We start from the raw sequence: 18,129 nt of genomic DNA, 5'->3' as shown, positions 1-18,129 counted from the left end.
TGTTAGTTACAATACTGTATACATATAAACTGCACATAAAAGTAACTTAAAAATTGCTAATACAGTTTTACTAGTGACTGTGTACAGATACATCAGCTACATTAAATATTTTAATATAATCTGGTAATCACAACACCCAAAGTTTCTCTAGAGCTCGCAGTAAACCAACAATAAGAAGTAGAATTATTTTAGCAATTAACTAGTTAGCAATTTCACAAAGTTTTCTATTACTTCCACAAATTTCAGGCATTTGTATGTGTTAAAAACTTTAACCTAATATGAGGACTAATTTGACTGTCTCACTATACGGCAACATTGTAACGCGTTCTTTATAGCTATAATAAAATGAATGTCCCACTGTTGTAATACTGGAGGATGGTCTGCTTTGATTTGATTTTGCCATAACTGGCATGTCGAGCAACGTGCGGCTTGCGTTCGGGAGAGCTGAGGCTCATACAACCGTCCAGCCGTCAGCACTTCGGTTTCCGCAGTTTTCCTACATCGCTTAAGGCGACTGCTGTGGTAGTTTCTTTAAAAAGCCACAGCGTGCTTCCCACTACAACCTCGTTCAATCCAAGATCGTGCTCCTCTCTAACGACATTACAACCAATCTTCCTTCCATCGCCAGCATAATGTTAACAAGCGAAGTGTCGCACCATCTTCCAAGAGATGTGATAGTACGAAGATAATACATCACGACAGTATGTGGAGAGGACACAAAAGAAATGGAATCAGACGTCTCACTTCACAGTAGGTGTAACTTCCAGCTACTGCAGACATGTCGCACCTAGGTAGGTCGCCACCTCCACCTACGCCCTGCTGACAGTCACAACCAAATATCTAACACTTACTGAACATAGGGTACTTACAGAGGGCTACCCGATAAACTTCACTTTTCAAACGAACATCGTATAGAGATGCCAAACAGAGTAAATCCTCTTTGGTATTGAAATGAAATAAGCCCGCTTCAGTCTGGGGACGGGACAAAAACAAATTTCTAAGCTGTCGCCCTGCGTTGATAAGTCAGAGGCGCGGTGAGCAGTGATGTCGATTCCGCTGCACTGTGTAAAACACTAGGCAGGAAGCAACTCTACACTTGGCCTCTGCTCGGGTACGTCAGCAAAGACATTTCTTCCAGCACTGCTGAGACATGTAGGAAGACGAGGGACTATTGCTGCCTGCCGCACAAATCTCACGGAGATAAAGCAAGCGCTCATGACAAGCCACACACATCAATACATCACTTAGCAAATAGTCCCTTGAAAATTTACTGTACCAAGCGTGATTGGGAGGATGGTGGAGGCGATTGATAGTGTCCACAAAACGGCACCTACGGAAGGCCAGACGAATGAGTTCTCAATGCAGTATTGGTCTAGAAACAGGGGAACGACTATAGTGAACGAATGGCGCCTCCTCATTCCCGTGTGAGTGATCAGATGTCAAGAACGCCTCGCGAGTTGCTGGGGTTTGTCCAAAAAGTTCCAAATGCAGCATAAAATAACTTCTGCAGTAGATTGAAGAAAAAACAGGCATTAATTTACTCAAAATCTTCCCACGATTTTCACCAACTGAGGAGTGGAGTAGGATGACTCCCACAGAAAATGTCAACCCTGAACCTACGACACGGCGGTTGCCTCCGAATGTGAAGAGGAAGACGCGGATAGGTAACCTTTCTGCATGAATAGAGGGCAACAAAAGAAGTGTAATTCTACGAACTTCGTAGAGCTCCAATGTTACCCCACCCAGTTGACCTGCTATTCTGGGCAGACTGTTGCGAGTTGATACGTTCTTCCTGAAACACTCTGCCAATACTGATGCTGTGCGTTCTTTGGATGGTGTGCTGAACGTTTTCTTGTGAATAAAGTTAGTATTATATTGGAGTGACTGACATTTTAGCAAACATAACGACGGAAAAATTGGTCAGCAAATTAAAGTTAAGGAAGAAACGATTAAAACTTGAAGATTTGTTAGCCACATTTTAATTCAGCCAGCGAGTGCTCAGGGTTTGGAAGATTTGTTGGCGCTTCAGTGTATAAGCGTTAGGAAATCTTTTGTGAAAGTCTGGAGTGTATCCATGATAAAAATGAAGAATGAACTACAAATATTTCAGACAAGAAGAGAATAGAAGCTTTCGAAATGAGGTATTACACAAAAATGCTGAAGATTAAATGGCTAGATCGAATAATTAATGAGGTGGAACTGAATCGAAAGGGGGGAAAAAGAAATTGTGGTGCAACCGGACTATAAGATAGTATCATCGAAGGTACAGATCCGAGGCAAGAATGAATCGTCAGTCCTTTAATGGTGAGTAAGCAGATTCAAAGGGGTGCAGGTTACAATACTTATGCAGAAATGAAGAGAGATGCCCATGTTAGACTGCCGTGGAGAACTGCGTCAAAGCTGTGTTCAAACTGAGGAAGATAAAAACGTGTGCAAGCAGTTTCGACTGAAACCGCAAATGATCAGATTTTGGAGTAGATGGAAGGAAGAGCGCCATTTTTTCTCAAAACGTTTCACGAACGTCGTCAGTCAGGGAGATATATGCGATAACAGAAAGGATAGTCCGATGGAAGGTGTTTGCTCACGAAATAAGTTGAGAAATTCGCAGGCAAGTGCGTTTAAGGAGGGTGATATGCAGAGATACGATGTGTAGTTCGACGACGTTTCCGAGCAGTTCAGCTGGTAGACCTTACTGAAAGAGCACGGTGAATTTGGCCGCATTCGCCGCTACAGTGTGTGAGGTGTGTGTTAGAGCTACTGGTAGACTCGCGAGCGGACACAGACCTGTCCGTGCGACTGAAGCAGCGGCGAGGCGGCACTGGCCATCCTGGGCGCGAGGCGCAGCGACTCGGAGGGCTCTGGCGAGGCGTTGGGCGACGCCTCCGGGGTGTGCATGAGCGGCGTGTAGGGCGACCCGTAGAGCGGCGCCTTGGCGAACGCCTGCTGGCCGCCCCCGCCGCCCCCGTACTGCGGGTACTGGCCGTAGGCCGGCACGGCGCCGCCGTAGCCCGCCGCCGGCAGCTTGGGTGTGGCGGCGCCGTGCCTGCGCGCCGCCGGGGAGGCCGCGCCTGCGCCGCCGCCCCCAGCCGCCCCCTGGCCCGCCCCCGCGCCGCCGCCGCCGCCGCCCCCGGACGGCGAGGGCCCGCCGCGCTTGTTGTGCTTGCGGCGCCGCGGCCGGTACTTGTAGTTGGGGTGCTCCTGCATGTGGATGACGCGCAGCCGCTCCGCCTCCTCCACGAACGGCCGGCGGTCCTGCGGCGTCAGGCTGCGCCACTTCTTGCCTGCAACACGACAGGGCCAGCAGACCCGTCACCACCAGTCCCGCCTGCTGCTCCGCGTGCACCATTACCGTACACAACTCATCAACCACATTCAACGGGGTCACAATAGGTATTAATGTATAAGAAGTAGTCAAATAAAAAGGGAACATATGAGGAAAAAAGTACGTAACTGTTTATTATTTCAAAATCAATGGCCGTAACTGTTCATACATTCGTGTCACTGTGAGATAAGACGATTAACGACTTCATGGAAAAATGTTTGCTGTTGCCTACGGAACCACGATTATTCCCAGACATGCACTTCATCGTCCGAAGTAAATCGACGGGCCGACATGTTGTTAAGATTGTGTCGACTACGCTGCACAAGTTTCGCAGGGAAGTCCATATCTGTCGTCCGCCGGCCGAAGTGGCCGAGGGGTTCTAGGCGCTACAGTCTGGAACCGCGTGACCGCTACGGTCGCAGGTTCGAATCCTGCCTCGGGCATGGATGTGTGTGATGTCCTTAGGTTAGTTAGGTTTACGTAGTTCTAAGTTCTAGGGGACTGATGATCTCAGAAGTTAAGTCCCGTAGTGCTCAGAGCCATTTGAACCATCTATTGTCCATACAGTCCAGATCTCTCCCCATAGCCGCGTGGTCTTAGCGCCTTGACACGTTTCGCCCCCCCCCCCCCCCCCACCACTCCCGTCGGAGATTCCAGTCCTCCCTCGGGCATGGGTGTGTGTAAGTTGGATTAAGTAGTGTGTAAGTCCATGGGCCAATGACCTCAGCAGTTTAGTCCCATAGGAACTTACCACAAACCTCCAAAATTTCTCCCATGCGATTTGCATAATTTTAGAGCCCTTAAGAGGCTCACGCGTGGGTACAGTCACGGTTCCGCAGGCAACCGCAACCATTTTTCCATGAAAGCTTTTCTCACAGTGGGATAAATGTATTAAGAGTTCTGGCGGTTTCGAAATAATAAACAGTTTACTTACATTTTATGGTTCAGTACCTCAATTGGTAAAAACCGGCACCCTTACAGGATTACTTTGTTGTCCATCTGTGTGTCTGTCTGTCTGTCCGTCCGACTGTTCAAAATCGTTTTACTCGGGAACAGGAGACTTATCAAGTTACAATTTATATCACAAGTTGAGGTCTACAGACCCTTGTCTGTGTAAGAAAGTGAAACTACTAAGTCAGTGCAGTCAAAAGATACTGCCATTTCCGTCACACATTTTGAAATTCAGAAACTTAGTCATAACCGACCGCAGGGTATGTCGCGTTGACCTAAAGTCGTGAAATTCAGCAACAGGATAGTTTTCACAGTTTAACTAAAGGGAAAAAAATCATAAATTGTTAATTTGCAACTACATCACACGAAAATATTTTTCTTTTATCGTTTGTTACCTGACTTCGATATTGAAATTAAACATTCTCGAATGTCTTAGAATCCCTAAGACCGATACCTCGCCAGTATCAATGCTGATAACATCATCGAAACCTTCGATTTCCAGAATGGGTAAACCGTCTGCATACATACTTAAGTTTGTATGAAACCTTTGGTGAGCGAGTCATACTCGCACCTCGCGAGATTTTTATTTACGTGATGATGTTAAATTACGTTTCAGCTGCAAAAATTTACATGAAGTATTTGGATATGCGGATACACATATTTGTCAGTGTGATGACTTTTATCACAGGATAGCTTTAAACCTGTGTATAGGTACGGATATGTATGTGGATGTCGATGTACGTGTAGTCGCGGGCTTTGATGAGAAACAGCGAGTAATTCGTAATGCAGGATGGCGATGTATGATGCGTTCTACGTGTTCGGTGTTCTTCTGCCCCCTCCCCTTCCCCCGCCCCCCTCGCACACACACACACACACACACACACACACGCACACACAGGAACAATTGATTTATCTTCTTAACGTTTCTACTACACTTTATCTTAGAATATAGGCCCAAGAAAATGTTTCTGTGTTTCGTTAGTCAACCTGTGGCGGCGCCAATTTTAAAAACGTCTGATCAGAGAAAATTACGCTGGATAGGAATACGGCGGTCGTGGATGTTCACCTAAAGGAACCGTTGAGGACACCGGACAGAGCGTCTGCATTATTAGTCACGCGGCGCTGCAGTTGCGGAGGACGACCGGGGCAGACTTTGTTCGAGGGCCGGAGCGAGCGCTCGTTCGCTCTACATGCGGGAACACGGGCAGGTCTGGGTCAGCAATTTGCAGCGAGCACGCGTGTACGGCGTGCAGCAGCCGCTGCCGCCGCCGTTGCATAATGCGTCCGGCATTCTCCAGTGACGTGCTGCAAACCTGTTGGCCGGTGACGGCTTCACGATTTCGCCAGTTATCCCATAAATACGCGGCGCCCGGACAAGTTGCAGGTCGTGTTCTCGTCTCTCGGAGCCGCCACCGCGTGCCCGGCCCGCTTCACGACCGCCGCCTGCAGTTCACTCCCATCACGTTTGTCCACACAGCGGCGCCAGTTCTCGCAGAATGGCCGCTTCGCCAGTCTCATGTCAACGCCGCCGCCGGCCTCTGGACGCGAAAGAAATGGCAGCTTACTGTGTGGGATCGCCGTTCTTCTTTACACAGTGTGTCCCAACTCCTGAGGGCCAAATTAAACGCCGGCCGTTGTGGACGAGCAGTTCTAGGCGCTTCAGTCCGGAACCGGGTTGCTGCTCCGGTCGCAGGTTCGAATCCTGCCTCGGGCATGGATGTGTATGACGTACTTAGGTTAGTTAGGTTTAAATAATTCTAAGTCTAGGGGACTGATGACCCCAGATGTTAAGTCCCATAGTGCTCAGAGCCGTTTGAACCATTTTGAACCAAATTAAACAGAAGTGAGAATCAAAGGCGCAACCAGTGAGAGGGAGAGACTTGGCAGCTGCTCGCTCCCTCCCCCACCCCCTCCAAAAAAATTATTCTCTCAGACCGTGTCAGCATCCCGCAACTCAGATATACTTACCAATATAACAGCGGAAGAAAGGCAGGACATGTAATGAATACTGGCTAGTAGCAAGTGACTCCGAAGCAGTTTGTCGCGAATCTCGCCTTGTTTCGCCGTTTGCCGCTGTTGTCCCTACAACTGATAATGCAAAGCGCGCGGGATTAGCCGAGCGGTCTTGGCGCTGCAGTCATGGACTGTGCGGCTTGTTCCTGCGGAGGTACGAGTCCTCCCTCAGGCATTAGTGTGTGTGTTTGTCATTAGGATAATTTAGGTTAAGTAGTGTGTAAGCTTAGTGACTGATGACCTTAGCAGTTAACTCCCATACGATTCACACACATTTGAACAACATTTGATAATGCAAGATGACTCTGGATTCGAATAATTTTCAGCAGTGTTGCACCTTCAATTAGCAACATCTTTTCTCTTGTTGCTAGCAAATGTCAAAATCTACTAAAAATAAGAACAAATGAAACTATTCGAAGGTACCTGAACGTTACTTTAAATTTCTGAAAGTGTTGTGCTCCGCAGCTATAAGATATTTATTAAAGGAGAGCTTCTAAACATCATGAGCTGCACTTGTAATGTTTATTTGGCGAACAGTTATTCGGGTGTATAATCCATCGTCAGTGGCATCTGAAACGAAGTTACGTCTTAGACGACGACCTTACATTTTTTGTTATGTGTTCAGTTGTCATATTGTAGAAATTTATCTACATATAGTTGTTTGTTCCTCCACTGACGATGGGTTATACACCCGAATACCGGTTTGGTAAATAAACATTTCAAGTGCGGCTCATGATGTTTAGACGATGTTCTTTAATGAACGTTACTTGCTGACAGCAAAATAATGTGCACAAATCTCATACGAACTGCTATTTCGCAGTTAACTATGTGTAGCATCTAGCTATTATAATACGGCAACATTAATATGTTTGATGAGTAGTAAACAGTGGGTACTCAATATGTTCTGAAGGAGCAACGCTTGTGAGGCACGAGTTTGTAGACAGCTCATCCTTCTTAGCTAACAAATAACTTCTTATCGACGTTGGTGAAGCAACCGTGAAAAAAATACACAATCGATTGCGACATATCCACGTCTGTTAAGAACCAGGAGAGGTGACGAAGATGGAGCGTTAGATGTAATAGTCACTTACAGGCACGCGTTTAATGTGAGTTGCAAAAGGATGTACCGCACAGAACAACTTGCGAGAAACTGACCCCTTCAAACAGCAGAGAACTCCCCATGCTTGTCAACAGATAACTGTTCGTGCAGCAGGATTTGAGGAGATGTTGTTTGATCTTACGAGAGAAAATTCACCAATAAGCACCCGTCAACACTTCGTAGCAAACAACGTGGAGGTCAATGATGGGGCATCAGTTACACCGTTACATCATAAACAATGTGCGCAAACAACTGGGGCGAAATGATTTGGTACATATGGTTCATTTCAACTATGTTGGAACGCAAGCACGGAGACTCGCGGTCTTCACTCTGGACAACTGCTATGGTGCAAGTTGGTCATTTGCATAGGAAATTATTTGTTCATTTCCCAGCATTGGTTACTCATCTCAATAAGCTCAGTTTAAGATCCGTACCATCCTCACAATTTATACCCTAAAGGGTTGAGTCACATTGTATTTTGCGCAGTCTTCTCTTCAGGAGTAGGGAGATACTTGGTGTGACTTAAACGTTATTTACTCCCTAATTTTTTCCTAACTACGGTATGCAATACACAGAAATTCACGAGAGCGTTCATGATGAGTGCTGGATCATTGCAAACTGTTCAGCCTGAATTTTGTGTTTCCCACAGATTGCAAGTCTGACACTTTAGCTGAAACATATGAAGTTTTTAAATTAATTTTGAATACCCAGTTACTCTGAAGACCCAAGGCACTGATATTAAGAGACACGTAGAATGCAGCAGGGTACGAACAGACTCAGGAGGCAACTTCAGGGAATCATCTTCAAGAGTGCTTGGATTCAGAAACCAGTTGGATCTTCTTTTTTCTGTTTACCGCAGAGGACTACCACGGTGATTATTTCAACAAATATGAGCACAGTAAGGTTCAAGTACCAGTAAGAGGGGCATTAGGAAGTACAGAAGTAAGAATTGGAGAGAAGCAAACGTCGCCAGCGTACGCGACGTTCCCCGGCTGCAGCAATGAGGTAGTAGGTCGGCGTGAGACGAGGTGGCTCTGCACATTCAGGAAGCAGTGCGAAGCCAAATACATTTGCGCGCAGCTAATTACGTCGAGGCGTAATTGTCGCAGTTGCAGATAAGCCGGGGCAGCTTATCTGCTGCGTGGGCAGAGCGAGGACACGCTGGCAACGACGTGTTTGAAAACAGGACGTGAGAAGACCGCCCACACACTGTGACAACCTGTCCCTTATTACGAAGGATACCACTAAACTACCTCCATCACCCCCGCCCACCCACCATACTACTCTTACCGTAAATGGTGTTACGGGTCAAGGTCTGTCCGCAACCATCCGTACAAGACAGACTGTCTCTAAATGTGCCGTATAGATCAATATGTAACAAGTATGAGGCAAAATAATTGTTTCTCGATGCGTCTTGGAAACTTTTGCCTCTGAATTTTAAAAGCAAAATTTCTACTGGAAGGTCTCCCGGTGGTGGCTGTAGCGCTGCCTACACAAAGGTGACGAATCGCGTGACTATTCTCTTAATATTTTATTACTTCCGTTAGTCACACTTGTGGTCCTAGCCCGATTGACATACTGAAGATACGGGCAGCTTTGGTTCTGCAAGTGGTGAATTATAGTATTTCTTAGAATTCTTCTCAGGTGTGTTAGACATTCTCCTTCCCCACATCTAGAAGTGTGATCGTCCTGATTTGAAATGGCGGGTGCACCTAGATGTACGGTATGACAGCTGACCAATTCAAGTTAGTTATCGATGATGGTTTAATGGCACAATATCGAGTTTTTAGGCAATTGTGTCCAGTCGCTATCCGTTCTCTATGTACAGGGTGTACATAAAGTACGGGAACACTTTTAATTATTTGTTGCACAAGAACGAAACATTGTACAGATGTCATACATATTGCGTTTTGAAACTCTGAAAGCTTTTTATTTACAAACATTCGATATGTGAACCATGAGTGACCCGGCAGACGTCAATACGGTAATCGAATTCTTGCCATACCCGTCCCAGCATGGCATCGTCGACTGTGGCAGTCGCTCCTCGTACTCTCTCCCGGAGCTCTGCTACATCACGTGGTAGAGGCGACACATACACCAGATCTTTAATGTGTCCCCACAGAAAAAAAGTCGCACGGAGTGAGATCTGGTGTTTTTGTCGAACTCCAACACACAGGAAGCTCTCTCCCCACCGTAACTCGGCGTGTTTGCGACTAGCGCTGACTATCGGCAAATTACCAAACTACGCTGTGGCGGTATACATGAAAAAAAAATTCTTCAAAACGATATATGTATGATATCTGTACAATGTTTGGTTCTTGTGAAATAAATAATTGAAAGTCTTCCCGGAATTTATGTACACCCTTTATAAGCACCTCTTCGCCCGTTTCCCAATCACTTGCAAGTGACTTATTTCGAGTTAAAATAATACAAGTAAACAGGCATATAGAGTGATTCCGTGGCGGTGTAACAAACTTTCAGGACTGATGAAGAAGTGTAAATGTATCGATTAGGTACCCTGGTCTGGAAACGACCGACTCGAAAGTTATATGCGAAAATCGTTCTGATACCTCTGACAGTGGAAGACGTGTATCGGTACTGATGTTGCTAAGACTAGGGTACGCAACTTTCACAAGTGATAGTATGGACCAAAACAAGACAAAAGAGTCTAGTAAAAATGGGTTCTAAAATGTATACCTTAACAGCGGTGACTAGTTCTTTCTTTTGAATACTGTGAAACACATGTCTTCTACTGTAAGCTCTTCGGTGTCTACATTTTTGGAGGTATTACTAGGGACCAATACATGAAAAAAATTCCAGTAAGTATGGGCTCTTCGAATGCACACCTTAATAGCTATGGGCATTTGTTGAGTAGAAGAGATGTGTTTCATAGCAGGGAAGATGAACAAATACTCATAGCTGTTAAGATGTTCATTTTTGAGCCCGTGTTTACTAGAGTTTTTCTTGTTTTGTCATATACTATAACCTCTGAGAGCAGCCTACCCAACGATCTTATAAACAACAGAAGGGGTAAATATAGTCCACTGTCAGAGGTAGCAGAACGATTTGCAGGTTCAAATGGCTCTGAGCACTATGGGACTTAACTTCTGTGGTCATCAGTCCCCTAGAACTTAGAACTACTTAAACCTAACTAACCTAAGGACATCACACACATCCATGCCCGAGGCAGGATTCGAACCTGCGACCGTAGCAGTCGCGCGGTTCCGGACTGAGCGCCTCAACCGCGAGACCACCGCGGCCGGAAATGGCTCTGAGCACTATGGGACTTAACATCTATGGTCATCAGTCCCCTAGAACTTAGAACTACTTAAACCTAACTAACCTAAGGACATCACACAACGCCCAGTCATCACGAGGCAGAGAAAAATCCCTGACCCCGCCGGGAATCGAACCCGGGAACCCGGGCGCGGGAAGCGAGAACGCTACCGCACGACCACGAGCTGCGGACCCGATTTGCAGGTTTTCTGCTGAAACTGACTGCAAGAAAGAAAACGCTGTGTTGTGTTGTGAAAATGCGCTGTTTTGTCTTATTCGTCGCAGTCAGTTTTAACTACGACAGCAGGGCATTTAAACCGTTAGACAAATTGTTTCTTCCATATACAGAGTGATTCCGTGATGATGTTACAGACTTTCAGGAAAGGTGGAGAAGGTTAAATGTATCAATCTGTGGTTACGGATCTGGTCCAGATAGACCGAGTCGGATGTTGAAAGCTAAAATCGTTCTGATACCTCTGACAGTGGAATGCACGTATCGGTACTATTGTTGCTCAGACTGTAGGGTAGGTGACATTCAGAGTTGGTAGTAAGCACCAAAACAAGAAATATTCTCAAGTAAACATGGGCTCTAGAATGCATACCTTAACAGCTACGGGCACTTGTGCACCGCAAGAGATGCGTTCCGCAGTAGAGACAACGAGCAAATGCTCATAGCTTCTCAGATATGCAGTTTAGAGCCCACGTTTTCTGGACATTATTTTCTAGTTTTGGTCCATACTACCACCTCTGAAAGTTGCCTGATCTAAAATCTTAGCAACAATAGTTCCAGTACAACCATCCCACTCTCAGAGATATCAGAAGGATTTTTGCTTATAACTTTCGACTCGATCGTTTCGAGACCAGGGCCCCTTACCACAAATTGATGCATTTGTCCTTTTCCATCATTCCTGAAAGTTTACAGCATCATTATGGAATCAACTTGTAAATGGGGACCGAGTTTCCGTGCGAAGACGTCCTACACCGCAAGAATTATCTAAAAATTGATAAAGTAAAAGTCTTTCAACTTGTTGTTCAGAAATAACTAATGGATACCACCTCTGATGACCACCCTCGTAGCCTACGACCTCTACCTTCGGATCCGATAAAATCACCCCCGTTACTTCGCTACTCAGTACACACCTGTAACTGAATCCCTGGCATCTAGGTGCACTCTGGTACCAAAGCATATTGATCGTGTACCGCAATGGCGTAGCATTCTGTAAGTAAACGGTGAGAAACTTTAAGAGAATGGGGATGTTCTTTTTCCATCGCCTCGAGTTGCTGCTATGGGCCAGCTCCCTTACTTCAAACTTTCGACAGTACGAAGAGAGGTGGGAACTGAGGGGTAAAGGTTTCGTTAGCGCCATTCTTTTCCGCGCGGCTGTATGTCATTTTCCATACACCTGCGCGCCTCTCGAGTTTTCCTTTTTTTCCTGCAGCCGCACCTCGACACCTCGAGTTCGGGGGCTCCGGAGCGACCGGCAGTGCGACTCATTACGGGGCCATTTGGCCGCACCCCGGCCGGCGGGGGCAATGAATTCTTCCGCGGCGACAAACGGGGGCTGTCATTGGCTGCCTAATTTACTGCGTCGCATTGTGGAAGAGCGAGTCCGCACAAAAAATGACCGCTTTCGGATTCGGCGGCGAAGACGCGGACAATGGCGCGGACGCTGGCCTCGCTCTCGTAAGGGTGGTTTGTGGGCGCGTGCGGCGTCGCCAGGGATGGGCTGATTTATGAAGACTTGGCGTTTCCCCGGTGACATAAAGAATTGCTGTGCTAATTGCTTCTGTGGCCGGGATAAATTAAGTTCTTCGTTCCGCGATTAGATAGACGTGACTCGCTGCTTAATAACGTGGTCGATTAATCACGTCGATTGCCCGCTGCCGCGAACTCGGCGTTCGTGTATCGCGTTGCAACTGGTCTTGAGCGACGCAGGGACGAAATGAAGGAAGGGGCCGAAAAAGAAGATCGGGAAGCAGGCTGCCGTGATTGGGACGTCGCCGTCACGTACAGACAGCAGCCCACTAATACCGTCCTACCTCGGGTGAACGCAGGGGTCATGGCGTTGCGGAGCAAGCGAGCTAAGTTTTTACTAGTTTCTGGAGCCAGCAGATGGAGAAGCTTGTGAATCAGTTTCTCTTAAGGAAATTTACACATGCATAACAGTCAGTAAACAACGAAAAACGAGACAACAGTGAACTCTGTCGCCAAGAAAATGTTTCACCATGAGATCTGAGTAACAAATAATTAGTTTTAACCCAACTTTATCTAGAACTGCATTTTATATGCGCATCGGAGACGCTCGAATTGAACTACCAGTAAATTTTCATGAACTGTTACGCAGGATTCTCTATAAGTCTGAAAGTGACTGTTCATAGGGTGATGTTCAAATAAGAAAACTCATAGTCAGAAAAATACGCGCACAAAATTTTTTGTTGGAAATCTCATTAAAAGGTCTTTTTGAGCATGGAGAACAAGCGGAACTTGCCGGGGCAAGTCGGGAAACCGAGGAAGGCTGCGCAGGATTAGCCGAGCGGTCTACGGCGCTGCAGTCATGGACTGTGAGGCTGGTCCCGGTGGAGGTTCGAGTCCTCCCTCTGGCATGGGTGTGTGTGTTTGTCCTTAGGTTAATTTGGGTTAAGTAGTGTGCAAGCTTAGGGACTGATGATCTTAGCAGTTAAGTCCCATAAGATTTCACACATATTTGAACATTTGAAACCGAGGAGGCTGGGGCGCAGCTTCTGTGCGACGTTTTACCGCATAGCTGTGCACCAGAATCAACTCGCGCGAAGTGTTGCGATGTCTGGATGCACTATTCACGAGCAAATTTTTCCTTTGGTCGAGATCTGTCAGTGTGCCAATATTGGGCAAATTTCTCAAAACCCTTTAGTACAGTTTTTCTCTATTTGATCACACAGAATGATCTTGTGAGGCACACTGCCTTTCACATGTAAGAACATAATATGCTCCCTGGCGCTTGACCGATACATGCGTGCTTGCTTCAAGAGAGAACACCTGCGTATCAATCACAGAGTCTTCTCCGTAAATTTGTAGAAAAACTCTACATACAAGCGTTGTTCTTGAAACTTCTTCATTGTGAGATTTGGCGATCAACTGTTCACTCCTACGGCTTACAGCTCGAAAGCAAATGGGCGCAGCGCAGTGATATAAACAGCACTGTCAATTGTACTTGCAGCTACGAGCGCCCGTCACCAACAGCAGCCTACTCTTTCTAGCAGTCTTTTCACCTATTTTTTCCCTTTTTCCTCTTGAGCAGCGTCTGCTATTTCTGTCTACGGAAACTGTTCTCATGACTCGAATTTGAACCCTGATCTTTAGCGTTGTTGAGCTACGTAGCAAGCAAGGCCTCAAGCTTCCATAGTCCGACCGGAAACCCTCTTCCACTCTGCAGACTGTTAGAAACTATGACACCAGGATTCTGACTTGTGTCTGTATTGCTAATGCAGGAAAGTATTTCCCGCCAAAACTTCGTCTGCCACAGAGTCTTAACCTGTCAGGAAACACAGCCGAAGATGGGTCAGGACTCCGTGCCGGTCCCTGTACACCTCCCCATGCCGCAGCAGTAAGCTGCAGCGTGTGCCGCACGCAGCTGGTACGGAACAGCTGCCCTGTGGCCGTGGGAAGCAACCACTGTCTGCTGCGGCTATCCGTATTATACAGGCGGGCCCGGACTGCCCGCAGATTGAGTGACGCGCCGGGCCACAAAAACAGCGCCTCCACTGGTGATTAACAAGCGGCGCTGACGGCCCGCCGCCCCTCATTACGGACATCCATCAGCCGCGCCTCGCACCCTACATCACATCCCATCACGTGACGGCTGGGGGCGAGGCCGGCCAGCTACTGCTGGCCCCTCTCCCACAAACACTCACGTTTCATGGCGGCACGTTCCCGTGATCGAATAAATGGAGGTCGCGTGGAAAACTCAGGCGTGTGTGCTATAGCCGATCCCTACCAACTCTTCTGATGCAGCAACGAAACCTTTCGACAGTTGATGGGCCACAGGAATCTGTTCAACAATCTTCTCGGGAGGCGACAAATCAGTCACCCCTTTAAAAAGCGCACGTTGGTCGCTCTGGAACGCTGTAGGTGGTGTAGAATAGGTACCACATGATCACGTTACCCTCCACTGCTAACGTAGGCGATGCCAGTGACATGGCACGCATGTGGCAGTCGCTTCTACATCTGCACAGACATTCCGCAAGCTACCTCACGGTGCGTGGCGGATAGTACCTTGCACCACCGCTAGTCATTTCCTTTCCTATTCCACTCGCAAATACAGCGAGGGAAAAACTACTATCTATATGCCTCCGTATAAGCCCTCATTTTTCGTATCTTATCTTCATGGTCACGCGCAATGTACTCTGGCGGCAGTAGAATCGTTCGGCAGTCAGCTTCAAATGCCGGTTCTCTAAATTTTCTCAACAGTGTTTCTCGAAAAGAACGTCGCCTTGCCTCCAGGGATTCCCATTTGAGTTCCCGAAGCATTCCCGTCCTTGCCTCCAGGGATTCCCATTTGAGTTCCCGAAACATTCCCGTAACACGTGTTGTTCGAACCTACCGGTAAAAAATCTAGCACCCCATCTCTGAATTGCCTCGATGTCTTCCTTCAATCCGACCTGGTACGGATCCCAAACACTCGAGCAGTACTCAAAAATAGGTCGCATCAGCATCCTATATGCGGTCTCCTTTACAGGTGAACCACTCTTCCTAAAATTCTCCCAATAAACCGAAGTCGACCATTCGCCCTCCCTACCACAGTTCTCCCATGCTCGTTCCATCTCATATCGCTTTGCAACGCATTTAAACGACGTAACTGTGTCAAGCAGTACACCTGGAATATTGCATCCGAACATTACAAGTTCGATCTTCCTACTCATCCGCATTAACTTACATTTTTCCTCATTTAGGGCTAGCTGCCATTCATCACACCAATTGGAAATTTTGCCTAAGTCGTCTTGTATCTTCCTATAGTCACTCAACTTCGACACCTTTCCGTACACCACGGCGTCAACTACAAACAACAGCAGATTGCTGGCCGCCCTGTCCACCAAATCATTTACGTATACAGAGAACAACATCTGTTCTGTCACACTACCCTGGGGCGCTCCTGACGCTACACTTGTCTCTGATGAACACTCGCCATCGAGGATAACCTACTGTGCAAGGAGGGGGGGGGGGGGGGGGCACCACGTCAAATGCTAATGCTATCATGTGGAATCAGCACATTGTTTCACCACCTGCCCAAGACAACATCGTGACTAAGGTTGGCCGATTTGTTGGTGTGTAAACGTGGACTGTCCAACGAGTCTACAACAAACGATGTGCCACTCGCAGTCACGTGCACGGTTAAGAACATTGGCTGCAAAAAGTTCCAGTGAACATGAACGGCTTGGATTATTTCTACATTCTCAGTGACGAAGTATTGCCCTTCGTTCTGTATCTTCGTGATGAGTATGCTGTGGACAGTCTTGTCCTCTAAAATGTCACAATCGTGTTCACAGGGTTGCACGCATACGTCCCTGGTTTTAAAAACAGTCAGGCACTCTGTTAAAACCCGACTAGCTCGCTAAATGACCCAAACTTAATATCACAGAAAATGTCCGGAAGTATTTAGAACAGTGGGTGAATTGTAACAGTCAACATAGTTGCAGTTTAGTAGCTCTACGGCACCTAATAATCATCAATGAGTTGTTTCAGATGAATGTGGCATACCTAAAGAAACTTGTGGTCTCTCTCCGTCGTTGAGGCTTGAGGCGGCGTTACACAATATTAGCGTAATTTGTCCAGGGGGTCAGCAGTTTTTTGTCCGATATGCTTTCATACCCCACAAGCCACTGAACAGTGAATGTTGGAGGGTCTACTGTACCACGATAAATCTCCCTTGATTGTTCTCTCAGTCCTTATGCGACATGAACGTTGCAGGCAGTCCAATCATTCTGCAGTATGTCGCAAATGCTGGTTATCCAAACTTCCTCAATAGTGTTTACTGAGAAGATTGTGTCATCCTCTCTATGGATTCCTATCTATTCTTGGAGTATTCCGATAACATTCTCGTACTGATCGAACCGACCAACTGGCAAACCCAGCAGTACACACTTGAATTACTTCAATGTCGTGCCTTTACCTGGTGGAACCAAGCGAGGAAGCGCAATGGTTAGCACACTGGTCTCACATTCGGAAAGATGATGGTTCAAATCCGCATCCGACCATCCTGATTTAGGTTTTCCGTGATTCCCCAGAATCACTCCAAGCAAATATCAGGACGACTCCTTTGAAAGGGCAAAGCAAATTTCCTTGAAACAATCCAAGCTTGCGCTCCGTTTCTAATGTCCTCGGTTCGACGAAATGTTAAAACCTAACTTTCCTTCCTACCTTCAACATGGTGAAAATCCCAAAGCCCATACTGTTGTATCACACTTCACCTGGCGAAGCACATGGCTTCTGTGTCTATACAGCAGAACGACGTCATAAGGAGTCTGTTGCAAGTCACCTCGATAACTAGGTGCTGTGGCACAACAACAAATATCCTGTATTCAAGGGGATGTCTTCATTACATTGACATTGCAGAAGATGCTGTCCAGCACATCTGAAAGGCATATGTAGCAACTAATTTAGACTCAGTCTCAGCTGCGCTACCTATGCTTAGTTAAGCATATGAGACCAGCCAATGGTCACGAGAAGATGTCCATTTCTGCTCGCTGTCTGAAATGAACTAGCAAACTGCCACTGTCAGACTCTGCCGCTATTAATTGCATGCGACTGCCTGAGCTGAGACTGCATGCTGTGCTATCTACTTGGCGCCTTCATACCGTCGGACACTTGCTGAGTGACTACCATCCACTGACGGGCACCTTCCCGTCAGGGCCATCTAGCTGCCCAGCCACCACCACCCGAGTAGGCACTCTCTCGCTGTTCGTCGCCCTAGGCAGATAGACACTATTGCTGTCACCCAACCATTGCGGGCATGAGGCATCATCATCAGCCATGCCAGAGGCCACAATTTGACGCCGCCTGCCTGGTGTGCTTCCTGCTGACTGTGGTCGCTTTCCACTGTCCACTGTTGGTAGCTGCCATCACTTTGCATCATGGCCTCCACTTCTGTGCTGGTTGCAGCACCTGCCGTCAGTCGTCATCAACGGCCCACGTGCCGTGCTCCTGGCACAATGCTGATGATGCCTGCAGTCTTCGCCGACCACTGCCTTCTATGTGACGGAAGCTGTTGGCCGCCTCTCTGGCTCTGATACCACTTCTGTAATTGCTAGGAATAAAGGACTTAGTGACTAGAAATGTTTCCACGATGGAACACCGTCCAATACCTGCCACCACACCACTGCAGCCATGCAATGGGTGCAACTATATTGCATTCTAGCATATCACAGCCAGCTTCACCTGCCACCGTAGAGTTCGTACACAACGATTCTACGCTAGCAGTACTCAAGCGCAGCT

General features: G+C 47.1%; 1 protein-coding gene across 1 annotated transcript in view; it reads right to left on the bottom strand.

Annotated features, from left to right (window-relative positions):
* Window positions 1-18,129, bottom strand: part of LOC124619971 (putative transcription factor SOX-15) — a 73,745-nt gene that overhangs the window by 29,171 nt on the left and 26,445 nt on the right. The window contains exon 2 of the mRNA XM_047146633.1: window positions 2,785-3,281. Within this exon, the coding sequence (XP_047002589.1) occupies window positions 2,785-3,281 (497 nt within the window). The remainder of the gene's footprint in view (window positions 1-2,784; window positions 3,282-18,129) is intronic.

The sequence above is a fragment of the Schistocerca americana genome, chromosome 6 (assembly GCF_021461395.2).
Source record: "Schistocerca americana isolate TAMUIC-IGC-003095 chromosome 6, iqSchAmer2.1, whole genome shotgun sequence".
In the NCBI taxonomy this organism is placed as follows: Eukaryota; Metazoa; Arthropoda; class Insecta; order Orthoptera; family Acrididae; genus Schistocerca; species Schistocerca americana.
The sequence above is the reverse complement of the archived record's forward strand: the minus strand, read 5'-3'. Positions and strand labels throughout refer to the sequence as shown.